This window comes from Bubalus bubalis, chromosome 4 (assembly GCF_019923935.1).
Source record: "Bubalus bubalis isolate 160015118507 breed Murrah chromosome 4, NDDB_SH_1, whole genome shotgun sequence".
In the NCBI taxonomy this organism is placed as follows: Eukaryota; Metazoa; Chordata; class Mammalia; order Artiodactyla; family Bovidae; genus Bubalus; species Bubalus bubalis.
Genome location: NC_059160.1, coordinates 100,627,043 through 100,642,992, shown reverse-complemented (window position 1 = coordinate 100,642,992; position 15,950 = coordinate 100,627,043). Strand labels below are relative to the sequence as shown.

Sequence of the window (15,950 nt, the reverse complement as noted above, 5' to 3'; positions counted from 1 at the left end):
ACTTTCCATGATCATAAGCAGATCATACTAACAAAAGGCTACTTATTGTCTAGATCATTTCACTCGGGCATAAAACCTCCCCAATGATGAGTCACTTGTTATTATTTGCCTAGTTGATCAGTGACAAAATATTCATTAGCTTTCTGAGTGAGTTATTTCTAAATTAAACTAGAACTATTTCTTTGGAAATGACATTGTTGTGAAAGCTGCTGTTGTTTATATTTATTCTTATAAGGAGTGTAAGTACAAATATAATGCTTACAAAATTCTTTAAAAGAATATTTCACAATGACAAGCTTATATATAAAGAGTAGAAGACAAAAGTCTGTACAAATTTTGACAAAAATTAAATTCACTATACTAGGAGAGAGATGAGCAAGAGTGCTCTAGTAAACGAGGCGGATACAGCATTCACTTGTTTAATAGCACAAAACAGCAATAAAACACACAATTTTGAGTGTTGACTATTTCTACAGATTATACACAACTTCCACCATGTCACAAGAGAGGTACATAATCATTCCCTTCCCCTAAATTTAGAAACTAATGTATTAGGTTTAACTTTTCAGTTAATTTAAGAAACTTCACTAATTAAACCAAAATCAGTGTAAGGAGCGCTGCCTGAAATAAGAGAAGAAAAGCAACTGCAGTGCAAACTAAACAGAAACTAAGTCCATTAAAAATAACACACCATGGAGGGATTTTTAGTTATGAGAAGACAAAAGTTCTGATTAACTAGGGAAACACAGAGCTATGGTTGGGGAAAGTGCAGTTAAGGGCAGGTTTCAAAGTACAGTTCAGTATCACTTTCGGTTATACTGAGGGTTTTTAAAAAATGTTAATGCTTTTGATCAATTTGGTGATACTGAAACATCCAATGATTAGGTTTTAGATTAAATGTAGTTAAGTACAGATGGTTAAACTACTGAATCAACCAACTGAGAATAGCATAAGTAACATACAAATCTCTAAAGTCATATGAAGTTAGCTAAAACTTTAAAGTAAGACTTGTATAAAGAACAAGCTCCAATTTTGTCATATTACATCGATTCAAGCCCACGTGTCTGTTTCCGATTCCCTGAAGCAGCTCTTAAAATGGTACAGCATATTTAAGGTGTAACTGAGATGTTTCCAGTGGTTCTGACCTGAGGAAAAGATCCAGACCATCTGGAAGACTTTACAGAAAAAAGAACATGCTCCAAGTGACCTGAGGAAGCCCTTTAAGGAAATGGGAATATTGACATCAGCTTCCTCAGAAAAATTAAAGTAAGTACCCATCATTAAAACAATGAGCAATTCACATAGAATTATATAAAGGCTTCAAAGAATCTTTTGCTATGATTTAAAATTCTTTGACAATTTTGGAAATAACTTTTTGCTATGATCCCAAAATTTATCACAAGTAGTGGCACAGCATAAGATGCTTCCGGAAAAATGATTTCTCTAGAACTGGCTTTAGACAGATACTCCTTTCTACATAAAGATATAAAGGATATATACTAATATCCTTTAAACTTTTAACGTTACTAACCACCTATTCTTACTAAAATAAACTGTAACCACCAAACACTCACCTTCATATATTTGCCTGCCGCTTCCTTTGCAGTGTGCAGAAATGCCATCCTGAAACTCCCTAACCTTAATTTCATGTTTAACATGATCAGTGTATAAAAAAAGGTCATCCTTTGAAAACACTTCAAAGATTATAATGTAATGAAGTTATAAGGAATTCTTCTGCTTCTCAAAAATAAATTTACTACAAATCAAGAATTATGAAACCAAAGACTTCTTTGAACACGGAAATTGAATATAATTCTAAGATTGAAAACTATTTTTAATCAAAGGAAATGTCTGCTAAATAAAAAATTGCCATCTAATCTACTCCATTTGCTCTGGTACCTTCTGAACAAATTGCTAAAGTTTTAGGTTTTTTTGTTGTTTTTTTTAAAAAAAAAAAAAACAACAAAAAAAACAACAACTCAATCAGCTACAGGCAGTGAAAACTATTTTAAGCTGCCTGGCAAAATGAAGGATAGTGAGCAGGGTTTATTTCTACAGAATCTCCTGGGAACTACCAAGTCTGGTTCCACCCTCCAAAGCTCAAGTGGAAAGACAACCATGCTCTTTAATAAACAAGCAGCAACATGTGTGACAGTACAAAATCCTTCCTCCCACCGACTTAAAATAAATTACTGTGCAATACTATTTTTTGATCTAAAGTTACTTTACACCAATCTGATAGCTGCTGCTGCTGCTGCTAAGTTGCTCTAGTCGTGTCCAACTCTGTGCGACCCCATAGACAGCAGCCCACCAGGCTCTGCCGTCCCTGGGATTCTCCAGGCAAGAACTCTGGAGTGGGTTGCCATTTCCTTCTCCAATGCATGAAAGTGAAAAGTGAAAGTGAAGCCACTTAGTCGTGTCCGACCCTCAGCGATCCCATGGACTGCAGCCCACCAGGCTCCTCCGTCCACGGGATTTTCCAGGCAAGAGTACTGGAGTGGGGTGCCATTGCCTTCTCCGAATCTGACAGCTAGCCCATCTTAAATGTTAAAAAAGAATGGCATCATCAAACAACAGCTAAGACAATCTAAGCATGCTTCTTTATGAGTCAATCACAGCACTTGCTGAACAAAGTACTAAAAAGGGACATAATACAGCTCACCTTCATTGGGAGATGTTTTTAACCTGGCGCAGATTCCATAGACGTCTCCATAGCTTTCCTGTATTTTCCGTAATGCGTCTGTGGACCTGAGCTCCATGAGGGCCCGAAGCTCTGCGAGTGTAATTCCAAAGTCTCCATCGTGATTAGCTTCCTTCAAAGAGTTTTTTACTCCACCATATGCAACTGAGTTGTTTGCCATGTCGCCCATTACAGGTATAATTTATTAGGAGGAAAATGTTTCCCAAAAAACTCTATAATTTTCACTTGATATATTTCCAAGATGAAAATCTCTTAAATAGGAAAATCTTTCTTAAACCAAACATTCATTGTATGACTTTGTAAAGGAGCATCAGCAGCATTTCCCAGGGAAGTATCTTGACCTTTGGCCCATGACTAGTTTCTTCCTATCAGTCATGAGAGGTACATATCTGTAAGAAGAAAATATTTAAAGTGAGTAAAATCCATCTGAGAGTGTTATGCATATAAGCATACTTTAAGTGTCATCAGATCCCTAATCAAAATATATCATTTAACTGCAAAAATAACAGTCTTGCACCCCTTAAAACATTTTGCATGATAAAAGTTCAAACTATAACTTCTAAATAAAACTGTGTATCAAGAGACATGATATTTCACCATTATTAAATAAAACTGTATTTCACATGACCAATCGAGATTATTAATAGTTATCATTAAGCACGTGTTACAAGCAATATATTAGCGGCTTTAAATTCATTCTCTCACTTAATCATCACAATTTAATCCCATGAGGTGTTATTACTCCTTACTCTACTGAGGAAGAATAGGCCTCAGATAAATTGAGGAGTTTCTACACAGCCAACAAATGCCTGACATGAATGACGTAGGATGCCTCTAAGCCCATGTTCCTTCAAATAGACACTATCCTCTCTCTCCAAACCTTTCATATGGAAGAGTGCCTGAAAAGGCAAAAAGCACCACGAACCTTCTCACATGCTTTCCTGCAGTTCTCCTTGGGCACTCTGTGATGCCAGCACCTCTTGGCTTCCTAAAACTATCTTTCACCTGTTTCACATTTTTCAACTGGTTTCTGTCACATGTTGCCAGCTCAGGTCCTCACGGACTAACTATCTAAAGAAATCCTCTACCCCTTAGCCACTCTTCACTGTTACTCTATTTTCTTTGCTGGCCCTTAGTTATTACCTGAAATTATTTTGTTCATTTATTTACTTATTTGTTGTCTCCCTCCACCCACAACATTAGTTCCGAAGGCTGGGCACGGGTTGGTCCATTTTTATATCCTGAGAACCTAGAACTGTGCCGGACCCATGGTAGACATTCAGTAAGCATTTCAAGAATGAATGAATACATTACTGTAATTTTCTTCACAACAATCCGTTGGCTGAATGGGCAAATGTGGAACCCATAGATAGATGGCCCACATGAGCATCTGCAGATTTTGGTATTGGGAGGTTGGGGGCCGTTTTGGCCTAGAACCAATCTCCTGCCAACACCAAGGGACAAATGTGCTTTCAAGTTCTCCTCTTACTCTAAACCAACTGAAAACGAGCTCTCAACTTTTCCTTCTCAATATATGTCCTTTTAAACTAGGACCACAAAGTTAACACGCCTGACAATGGATTCACTTTATTCCTTAATTGGAAAGCTCCTTCCCAACTATCATTATCTTAATCATGTGGGCCTCAGCTCTTAAATCATCTTTGATTCTGTCCACCTCAGCTTCAGTGAGTTAACTGAGCTCAGTTAATCGTTCCTTTGAAAAGCCTCTTCTGTACATCCCCTTTTCTCCTCCATCTTCAAGTGTCCTACACAGATTACAATCACTACCCTCTAGTTTCTTTCTCATTCTATTATCTCCTATAACCAATCCCTTCTACATTTTGAGGTTCTATTTAGTCTTTTAAATAACCACTGTGCCACTCTATCTAAACCTATATGATGAAAATACAGGCTTAATGTTAATATCTGTTGGACATTCAAGACTAAGCTCAATTTTACCTACTCAATTTCTTCTGCTCCCCAGAATTCCCCATATTTAAGTAAGTAAGCGTTAGTCACTCAGTCGTGTCCAGGTCTTTGTGACCCCATGGACAGCAGCCCACCAGGCTCCTCTGTCCACGAGATTTTCCAAGCAAGGATACCGGAATGGGTAGTCATTTCCTTCTCCAGGGGATCTTCCCGACCCAGGGATCTAACCTGGGTCTCCTGCAGTGCAGGCAGATTCCTTACCAACTGAGCTACAAGGGAAACCCGTATTTAATAAATGCTTAATGACTGGGCTTCCCTTGTGGCTCAGGTGGTAAAGAATCCACCTGCAATGCAGGAAACTAGGGTTCGATCCCTGGGTTGGGAAGATCCCCTGGAGTAGGAAAAGGCGACCCACTCCAGTGTTCTGGCCTGTATAGTCCATGGGGTTGCGAAGAGTCGGACACGACTCAGTGACTTTCACTGTCACTAATGATGAGGAACTAGAAAAGATTACTTGCAAGTGCATTTAGTCTTCAGCAATGGAATTGTTACAGGGATGTTTGCAAAATCGTGGTACGTGTTTCTCCCAGTTCAATACCCATCAGAACTGGCTAGAGGACTTGTTAAACTACAGACTGCCAGCCCCACTGCCAGAGTTTCAGCCCGGCTAAGGCGGGCACCACAATTTCTGTTTCTAACAAACTATCAGGGGACATCAACACTACTAGGTCAGAGAGCAAAACGTGAGGGCCCCTGGACAGGAGAGCGGACGAAGGTGCTGACTCTTTACCCGCTGCTTAAAGACGCCTGGGGAAGGAAAAGTTCGCTGGCCTTGGCTTAAATTTACAAGGATGTGACAGTTATGAATTCTGTAAGACATTTTCTTTCTTTGCCTGCTTCCACCCACTTCACAAATCCTTATGCTTGCCCAATTATTACTAATTTTACTCATCCCCTAGGCAAAGTGGGTTCATACTCACACATCAATTATTATAATAACTCAACTTCAAAAGCTGGAGAGGGTGGTTAGTTTTACGATCTCTGTGTTTTCCTACCTAAAATTTCTTGGCATCTGAACATCACACCAATCCTAGAGTAAATCATTATTATTTAAGAAATAAAACAATTAAGATTCATCAGTCTGTGTGTTGGAAGCATGTATGTCACCATTCCTCTGGTTTCCAGAAAGAGAAATTTTCCTCAACAAGTTCTGGCCTCCTACCCATCTATCACCATCAAGCTGAAATGAACTGCTTGACTGATTTTCAGAGAACAAGGAGCTTCCTCACCTCCTTGCCTTCTTTGTAAACAACATGTCTGTAAGACTCCCGCAATCTGGTCTGAATAAGTAGGGGCAGACCCCCAGGTAGAAAATCGTATCATCCTTCAAAATGCCTGGGGTGGAGTTGTAAGTAACTGTTTAGTTCTGGGTTCAATACTAGAATCTCAGTTATCACACAAAACCTAAGTCATTCATTTCAGCTTTTGTCAGTAATAAAAGTAGTATTTTTATTCCTACGTGTCAATATTTGCCTTTTCTCTTGACAGAATTCACGCTGGAGAGAAGGGTATTGTTTACTGGGTGGCCCTTAAATTTCTCAACAATAAGGATACATAACAGAGCTAGAATCAAACCTCTATTTGCAAATCAAAAGTCATGTTTCTTATACTATCTGTCTCTGCTTTAAGTCTTCATCTTTATCAGGCTGAAATGGAAATGTTTGTAGGTTAAACAGTCAAACAGCAGCAAATGTACCAATTTATATGATAAAACGAGAATTCAATAGACATTAGAGTGGTATTTGTTATCTGCTACCTCTGCCCTTCCCCAGCTCTCAATGGTCCATCCCCATATCCAGATACTGCCCTGACCATAAGGATGATGGGTTCGGTCACATGCATGTGACTTGACAAAGGCCAACAGGTGGCAACAGGGCTTCTACTGTGACTCTGGAATAGACTTGTTTCTTCTTACTGAACTTAAAACTGAGATGCGGAAAGCCTCTGAGAACGCGTCTAAAAGGAAGGGATGATCATTTGGGCTCTTGTGTCAACCAACACCTAAAGTCTGTCCTAACCGTGATCTTTTCGTTATTTGTCAATAAACTCCTTTTGGAGGTTTTTCTATCACTTTGCAACTCTCAGGGCTTTGGAAAGTACATGTCACCATGTTCAGTTCCCCCTACTGTGTAAAGAAAGAGAAGTCCAGAGAAAACTACCAAATGCAAATGAACCACTTTCCCAAAGTGGACTATCTGAACTACTGATTAACCCACAAATGATAAATTGAACTGTTGTCTATTTCTAGATTGTCTATAACCTCTTCTATTTTCTTCTCTTCCCTACTATTATTCACTCTTCTAGTCACCTAACTAGTAAACTGACAAAAATGCCAAGGACAACAAAAAAGCTTTGCTCTTTATTGTTAGCTACACCATGACAATCAAGAGAGAGATACACTATTTAGAACTGAGATACAACAGAAAGAACATTTCCTTTGCTTCTCATTGTTCATGAAGAGATTCTGATCTTCCATTTGAAAAGTTTAAGAAGAAATCTTGGAAGCTGAGGCTCCACAAGAGGGGGGTTTTAAAGAAAACACCTATCTCCATACATAATTTATCCCAGAATCCCTAGATGATGTCTCTGATCCAAGCACTGTTGGTAATCTTTGAGTTATTACATAAAAAGACAGATGGTTTAAGACTAAAGTTGGGCAAAAATAGCTACAGTCTTCAAAAAGAATGAGATGGATTCCAACTGACACATAAGCTTTACTGTGAATGGGCAGGCAGGACCCCAAAAGAAAACAAAAGGATGACTATGAAGTCTTAGCACTGAGTGAAGCTCATAAACAGACAGTTTTGTTAATGTTACAAATCAATGCTTTCTTTCACAAGGTCACCTGACTCTGGATCACAGAATGGCTGTATGATATTATTTAGACTCAACAATAATGAGGACAACAAAAATACCACACATTAGAAAAACTAAAAGAAATAGCTGGACAGCTAAATAAATTTGGTAATGAAATATGGAGTTGGATGAAACACTGACCTCTAAAAGTGATTATTAATATTATACAGTAACATGATGATTCCTGCAGGCAAGAAAACATATCTACTATAACTAAGTGTACTAGCATAAGAGGAACAACCTGAAAGGTGTTATTTAATGCATTATTGGGTTTCAAATGCCCAACTGTTCTAAGCTTCTATTAGTGATGTGAAAACACAGAAGTTATATTTCTCCAATCTATAGATGACTTGCAGCTAGGTAACTCAGCAAGTTTATCAGATGACAGAATTAGAATCTGGAAAGACAGGTGGGAATGGGACGTTAACTATTAGTACAAAGGTATGATCTCTTACATTTAATTTCAAAAACATAACTGTACAAATATGACATATAAGAAACCCAACTGTATACATTCAAAGACAGAGGTTCAGTTTACTCAAAGCATTGGCTTGATGTTAATTAACATGATGTAAGTGCTTTCCCCTCCCATTCCCAAGCTGTCTTAGGCAGCAATGACAGGAGTATTAAAAACTAACAAAGGGAGTTAACAAATCCTTTCTACTTTGCCTTGCATGTAGACACTTATAATGTTACAGGATCATACAACACAGACACAACATAACACACCTCCCTAAATGTGTGACTATATATAAAACAATGTGAACTTAGCCTGGCACACAGTAAATTGTAAATGCATGTGAGCTATTTTTATTGTTGGGCTTCCCTGGTGACTGAGTGGTAAAGAATCTGCCTGCCAATGCACGAGATGCAGTTCAACCCCTGGGTTAGAAGGATCCCTTGGAGAAGGAAATGGTAACCCATTCCAGTATTCTTGCCTGAGAAATCCCACAGACAGAGGACCCTGGTGGGCTAATGTCCATACAGCCACAAAAGAGTTGGCCATGACTTAGCAACTAAACAACAACAAACAAATTTTTATTGTTAAGATTTCTAAACCTAAATAAACATAGAATTCTGATGATAAGTCTAATATAGGTGAGGCTCTGCTATACAGATAAAGCATATGATGACTGAATACATCAAAAAGACTAATGAACAAAAGAGGGGCACCAACTTTTATGTGTATTATGGACAACAGGCCAACTAGATTTTGCACTGGTCAGGTATGAATTACATGAGATGCACAGTGTAAAAAATAATAAAGAGAATGTTGAAGACGTCAGAAAACCAGTCCATTACAGTTGTGGAAAGAATTTAGTCTAGGAGAGGAATATCTCAAGATGGCTATTTTCAAACATTTGAAATTTTTAAAAAACTTTCACTGAAGTATTGCTGATTTACAGTGTTGTGTTAATTTCTGCTATATAGCAAAAGGAATCAGTTATATATATATATATATATTCTTTTTCATATTCATTTCCATTCTGTTTTATCCCGGGATACTGAATAAAGTTCCCTGTCCTACACAGTAGGACCTTGTTGCTTATCCATCCTGCGTATAATAGTTTACATCTGCTAACCCCGGACTCCGAATCCTTCTCTCCCCCTCTCCACTCTTCCACTTGTGTGTAGGCAACCGCAAGTCTGTTTGCTATGTCTGTGAGTCTATCGGTTTCACAGATATGTTCATTTGTGTTGAATTGTAGATTTCTCATATAAGGACAGCATAAAACATTTGAAAATTTACAGTGTAGAACAGTGACTAGATGTATTCTATAGTGGAGGGCACAACTAGTATGAAATGAAAGAAAGTTACAGAGAGGTAGATTTTTGGCAGAGGCAGCACTTATTAGTAACAAGTTATCCCATATTGGAACAGATCTGTAACAGTTATTAATTCTTTGTCAACTTGACTGGATCCCATGGTGCTCAGGTATTTGGCCAAACATTTATGGGTATGCCTACCAGGGTATTTCTGGATGAGATTAGCACGTGAATGAGTAGACTAAGTGAAGCAGACCGCTCTTTCTTATGTAGGTGGGCATCATCCAATCCAGTGAGCACCCACACAAAACAAAAAATGGTAAATTGTACCCCACTCCCTGCCTGACTGTCCAGTCTTCGGCCCTCAGGCTGGCAATTACCCATCGACTTCCTTGGCTCTCAGACCTTCAAACTGAATGAAACCACAAGCTTCCCTGAGTCTTTACTTTGTAGATGGCAGATTGTGGGACTTCTCAGTCACTGTAACTGCCTGAGCAAATTCCTCCTGATAAATCACTATAGATGATAAATCACTATACAGATAGATTTCCCCTTGGTTCTTTCTTTTCTCTGGAGAGGGAGAACTCTGACCAATAAAGGGTCCCTTGCTGAGTTAGACTCCCTTGGAGTTGATGAAGCTATACTGAAAGAATGTATGGAGGACAGTTCAAATCTTGAAGACAGCCCATGCTGTTCTGGTGATGACTCAAATCCTAAAGGGCTTCCCTGGTGGCTCACTCAGTCAAGAATCCGCCTGCAACGCGGGAGACCTGGGTTTGATCTCTGGGTTGGGAAGATCCCCTGGACGAGGGCACGGCAACCCACTCCAGTATTCTTGCCTGGAGAATCCCCATGGATAGAGGAGCCTGGTGGGCTATACAGTCCATGAGGTCGCAAAGAGTTGGACATGGCTGAGTGACTACACACACACGCGCGCACGCACACACACACACACACACACACACATACACTAGTCTTGAAAGTCCATCCCTGTTTTAAAAAATAACACCATCAGTCCTGATGCAGTTAAGTACGCTTTATACATGTACACAACTTCTATTCAGCACTCCATTCCCGTGATCCTAAACTGCTTAGCTTTTAAAAATCAAGATTCCTTTTAGACAAGATTAGGTCAAAGACAACATAACCCAGATGAGAAAACTTATTTTTGTATACAGTGTATGAAACATAACATCCAATTTGAAGATCTGCTAATTGTGGTCATCAGCTTAGGAAAGGCATTTCATTAATTTCAACTTTAGATTTATGCAAACTGGTTATAAATCAAAATTTGTTAGAAACCAATCTTTTCATTTAAACTTTCATTAATCTCTTAATGTGTCCTTCAAGTCAACTAAAGATTCCCAAGTAATTTTGATTTTTCCAAATCACTCCCAACTCAGGATGAAATTCCAAAATTAACAGAAAAAGTTACAGTCCTAAATCTTAGTCTTTAATTTTTTAATACTTACAAATTCTGTAATTAATTCAGTGATTAATTTACTTCTGATTTCATATATTCTTTTGCAAAAAAATTCCAACATTTCTCTTACGGTATCTACACTGAAATAACTCAATGTCTTCAAATTTTCATTCATATACCAAAGTAACTTAAGTGTTAGGTCAAATTTCTATTTACTAGATCTATCACATATCTCAGTAAACATGAAAGTAAAAAAAAAAAAAAAAAAGGTATTTACAAAGATTCTTAGTCCATGACTCCTTCTGAAGAAGTGAAGTGAGGTCGCTCAGTTGTGTCCAACTCTTTGCGATCCCATGGACTGTAGTCTACCAGGCTTCTCTGTCCATGGGATTTTCCAGGCAAGAGTACTGGAGTGGGTTGCCATTTCCTTCTTCAGGGGATCTTCCTGACCCAGGGATTGAACCCAGGTCTCCTGCATTGCAGGCAGACACTTTACCCACTAAGCCACCAGGGAAGCCACAACTCCTTCTATAGGAACACAAATTATGGATCTGGGGTTTGGCAGGGGGCCCTCTAAAGATAAAGACAGCTTATTTTCATTCAGTTCAGTTGCTCAGTCGTGTCCGACTCTTTGCGACCCCATGAATCACAGCACGCCAGGCCTCCCTGTCCATCACCAACTCCCAGAGTTCACTCAGACTCACGTCCATCTAGTCGGTGATGCCATCCAGCCATCTCATCCTCTGTCATCCCCTTTTCCTCCTGCCCCCAATCCCTCCCAGCATCAGAGTCTTTTCCAATGAGTCAACTCTTCGCATGAGGTGGCCAAAGTACTGGAGTTTCAGCTTTAGCATCATTCCTTCCAAAGAACACCCAGGACTCATCTCCTTTAGGATGGATTGGTTGGACCTCCTTGCAGTCCATGGGACTCTCAAGAGTCTTCTCCAAGTCAACTTGGAGTTCAAAACAACTTCTCCGCAGTTCAAAAGCATCAATTCTTCAGTGCTCAACTTTCTTCACAGTCCAACTCTCACATCCATACATGACTACTGGAAAAACCACAGAAGTCCAAATTCTGCCCCCTCTCCCCTAGAGTGGAAAGTACCTAAAATCTCTGATTACTTATCTCAGACTTCCATCTGTTACTTTGTAGTCTCCTTCACACAAATGCAGTTCAGGTATTGGAGAGACTGGAGTAAAGTTTATATGAAGATCTGTAGCCGCCTCCCCTGTGATTTCCCCACTAGATTTATTGCTACTTTAACAGCCCTAACCTCCTTCCTCTGTTTGAGCAGACCAATATCACTGCAGCTTCCTGCTTGACATATGGCCCTCCTATGCAGCAAAGACTGGGATTTGCTTTTAGACTAAAAGCCATGGGGATGTGAATTTCGCTTCCTTTATTTCCTTCCATCAAACGTTGAACCCTCTCCCTTTTCTTCCTGCTCTCCTTGGCCTTCCTGGGCCTTGTGTGGTTGGCAGAATAGTCCCCCTAAAATGTCTATGTTCTAATTACTGGAACCTGAAATATAGGAAAGGCAATTTAAGGATACATATGGGATTAAAGTTACTGATCAGTTGAGATTATTGAGATGGGAAGATTTTCCTGATAGGCCCAGTGTATGTACAAAAGTCCTTTTAAGTGGAAGAAGCAGGGAGAGCAATCATAACCAGAGGGATAGCATCTTTAGAAACACTTAAGCAGATACTACTGGCTTTGAAGATACAACAAAGTCACAAGTCAAAAATGTGGCCAACTTCTAGCGGCTGAAAAAGTAAGGAAATGGATTCCCCCCAAGAGCCTGGAAGGAACACAGCCCCCCAGGAACTTGATTTTACCCCAGTGAGATCTAGTTCATACTTTTGACTTCCAAATGTATGAGAAAAACGTTTCCTAATACCTTAAACAATATTTTACATTGTTTATAATTATTGACTCTTTGAGAATTAGTGCCATAAAAGCAACTCTGCCAGAAGCATAAACTTGAGGCTTTACATGTATTATTTCATGTAAATATTTATGAATTCTTATTTTCAAAGAATCTCTAATATTATTCAAAATCATATAATTCGTGAAATATTAGCAGAGGTTCTTCTATCTTCTATCCTCGTATACATTAGCTTACTTAAGAAAGTGAATTCAGTGCTTGTACACTGTTGAAAATGCCATGAGACTTCTAGTCAGAAGCTCCACTGTCTTCTAACTCTCTTAGCTCACTCTTCTTTATAATTTGTTGTGAGCACACAAGATAACTGAATGTGAATGTTTTTCAAAGAACTGCAGAGATGTAAGGCATAATTGATAAATGTGTGTCCCATGAGTTAGATAACAAAGCATTGTGTGAAGAAATTTAAAAAAATAGAATTAATTTTAACTGAAATAAAGACATCATGGATATTTCGTAGTGTAAAATATGGTTTTTCACTTTTCAATTTTAAATCCCAAGCAAAGGCCAAGGATGTCTAACTAGACAGCAAATAGGAATATTTACCAATCCTAAAATATCAATTCTGCTAACCTGGGAACAACACTATAATTTGTTGAACAATGAAGTGAAAGTGAAAAAAGTCACTCAGTTGTGTTGGACTCTGCGACCCCATGGACTATACAGTCCATGGAATTCTCTTGGCTAGAATACTAGAGTGAGTAGCCTTTCCCTTATCCAGGGTATCTTCCCAACTCAGGGATTGAAACCAGGTCTCCCACATTGCAAGAGGATTCTTTACCAGCTGAGCCACAAGGGAAGCCCAGGAATACTGGAGGGGGTAGCCTATCTCTTCTCCAGTGGATCTTCCCAACCCAGGAATCAAACCAGGGTCTCCTGCATTGCAGGCAGATTCTTTACCAGATGAGATATCTGGGAAGCCCTTTGGAACCACAGAGCTACATAAATCACTTATGTCTCTCTGCTCACCTAGCTTTCCCCCTACATTTTCCATATCTTTATATGCATTTTATCATTCTTGACTTGACTTGTGCTCATGGCCAACATCACTGCCAAATTTTTCTAACTAGATCACTGGAACACATGTTCCTTAGTAAGAAAATTACCTTTTACATTACACTACGCTGAACTACACTAGTATGTATACACACTAGTAAATATATATCTAGTTGTGTGTGTGTGTGTGTATACATATATATATGTATTTGCAGAAAGAGGTTGAATTAGATATAGATGTACATATATTCTATATATATATATACATTTACTTATACATCTATAAATGTATACTATAATATTCTGTAGAGATAGTCTATAATAATGTATGTATATGCAATATATAATTTGTATATATATTATACAAATATATATTCTGTACATATATTTTATACATATACTATATATACTAGAAGAGAAGTGAAGGCAAAGGAGAAAGGGAAAAATATACCCAACTGAAGGCAGAGATCCAGAGAATAGCAAGGAGAGATAAGAAAGCCTTAAGTGAACAATGCAAAGAAATAGAGGAAAACAATAGAATGGGAAAGACTAGTGATCTTCTCAAGAAAATTTTCATTCACTTAATGATAAAAATTGTTTAAGTTTCTAAATCAATATACCAACAATGAACAAAATTTAAAAAGCCAGTATTCTGCTAAAAAAATTATTACATAACAAAGAATCAGAATTTAACAACTGAAAGGCATGTTGAAGATCAAATCTGATGGTTCATTTTATAGCAATGAAACCAAATACTCATCATCATCTACTGCCAAAAAGAACGAAAGAAAGCAAGCATTAAATGCTCACAAAAACCATTAAAAGAAGGGTAAAAAGATCAAAATTTAAAACATGGGATAAATCATAACAACATATAAGTTCTACAGAGGCTACTATCGAGAAAATAGCTGGCGGTGTGCCTCAAATGGGCGCTACTGCCTCAGCTGTTACACACCTTTTGATTGACCGAAGTTTTTGACTGCAGCATTTCAAAAAAGAAGACTCAAGTTATCTCCATTTTCATTTTTTTTTTAAACATAAAAATTGACTCAAATTCCTTTGTAGACAGGTAGCTATGAGAAGAGGGACAGTATCTTTATAGCTGTTTCTCACTGTGGCTCCTATTGGCATTTTATTGACTGTGAGCACTATTTCATAAATTAAGAAATCCAGCCTCACCCAGCCCCTCCCTGCCCCACCCCATCAGATATTAGCAGTAACTCTCAGCCAGGGTGAGCAACCTGAAACTCCCCACCTTAAATGTTCCCTAAGGGAGGAAGACTGTATACCTATGATTAAACTTAAGAGGAAATGGCAATCCATTCCAGTACTCTTGCCTGAAAAAACCCATGGACAGAGGAGCCTGGCAGGCTACAGACCATGGCAAAGTGTTGGACACAACTGAGTGACTAAGCATCCTTTCTACATACTGAACATTTATTTATCTTTGATCTTCATATCTTAAACAAAAAGTACTACCCTCTTTCAAGTTCCTTATATAGTCACCTTCTGCAGAAAAAAAAAATTATACCTGACTCATATCCTAAAATGAAGTTTTTAAAAACTTAAAACAATTTTAGTAAGAAATGATAAAAATTTACTGGATATTGCTGAACAGGTTAAATACTTATTGTAATATATGACTGTAATGGAGGAAAGAGCAGATGATATAATATCATACATACGCAGGAACAGACATCACAAGACCATGAGTGGCGGGAAGTTTCTTTTACAGGATTTTGTTATATTCAAATTATTCCATTAAAACACTGTGAAGAACCAAGGGACTGTTTGCTTTTAATATTACTCTTAACTGACTTTAATCACATTTTAAGGGGCTTAAAGAAAACATACACACTTGCACAAAATATTAAGCTTGTTTAGAAAAGCAATTTACCTCAGGTGTGTAAAGAATGATACGCATATACAAGATAAAATCCACCCAACAGGATTTGCTTCATGAGAACTGACAAGCAGAAAATAAGCACTATCTACAAGGCCTGATTTATAAGTTCCCCAAAATTCATGAATATCATGGCTGTGTCTGTGTTGAGAAAAAAACTAGCCCTACTCCTCTCAGCAAGTTACTTATCCACCAGAGTCTTTGAGAGACAGACTAAATACAATACTTGGAAGGGCAAGTTACAGATGCTGCCAGTGATAAATTCAGCATGACCGCTTTAGCAAATCTCTCAGTGTGGGAAGCAAGTAGATTAGAATAGTGGAGCGCTAATTTGTTCTTCTAGTACAGCTTTTAAACACGGCTGCAATG

At 38.3% G+C, this 15,950-nt stretch overlaps 1 protein-coding gene across 7 annotated transcripts in view; it reads right to left on the bottom strand.

The window, feature by feature from the left end:
• ATP2B1 (ATPase plasma membrane Ca2+ transporting 1) overlaps positions 1-15,950 on the bottom strand; it is a 135,355-nt gene that overhangs the window by 70,158 nt on the left and 49,247 nt on the right. For all 7 annotated transcript variants that reach the window (XM_025284346.3, XM_006067024.4, XM_006067025.4 and 4 more), the window contains exon 2: positions 2,663-3,090. In XM_025284346.3, coding sequence (XP_025140131.1) covers positions 2,663-2,870 — 208 coding nt within the window. In that variant the 5' untranslated portion in view covers positions 2,871-3,090. The remainder of the gene's footprint in view (positions 1-2,662; positions 3,091-15,950) is intronic.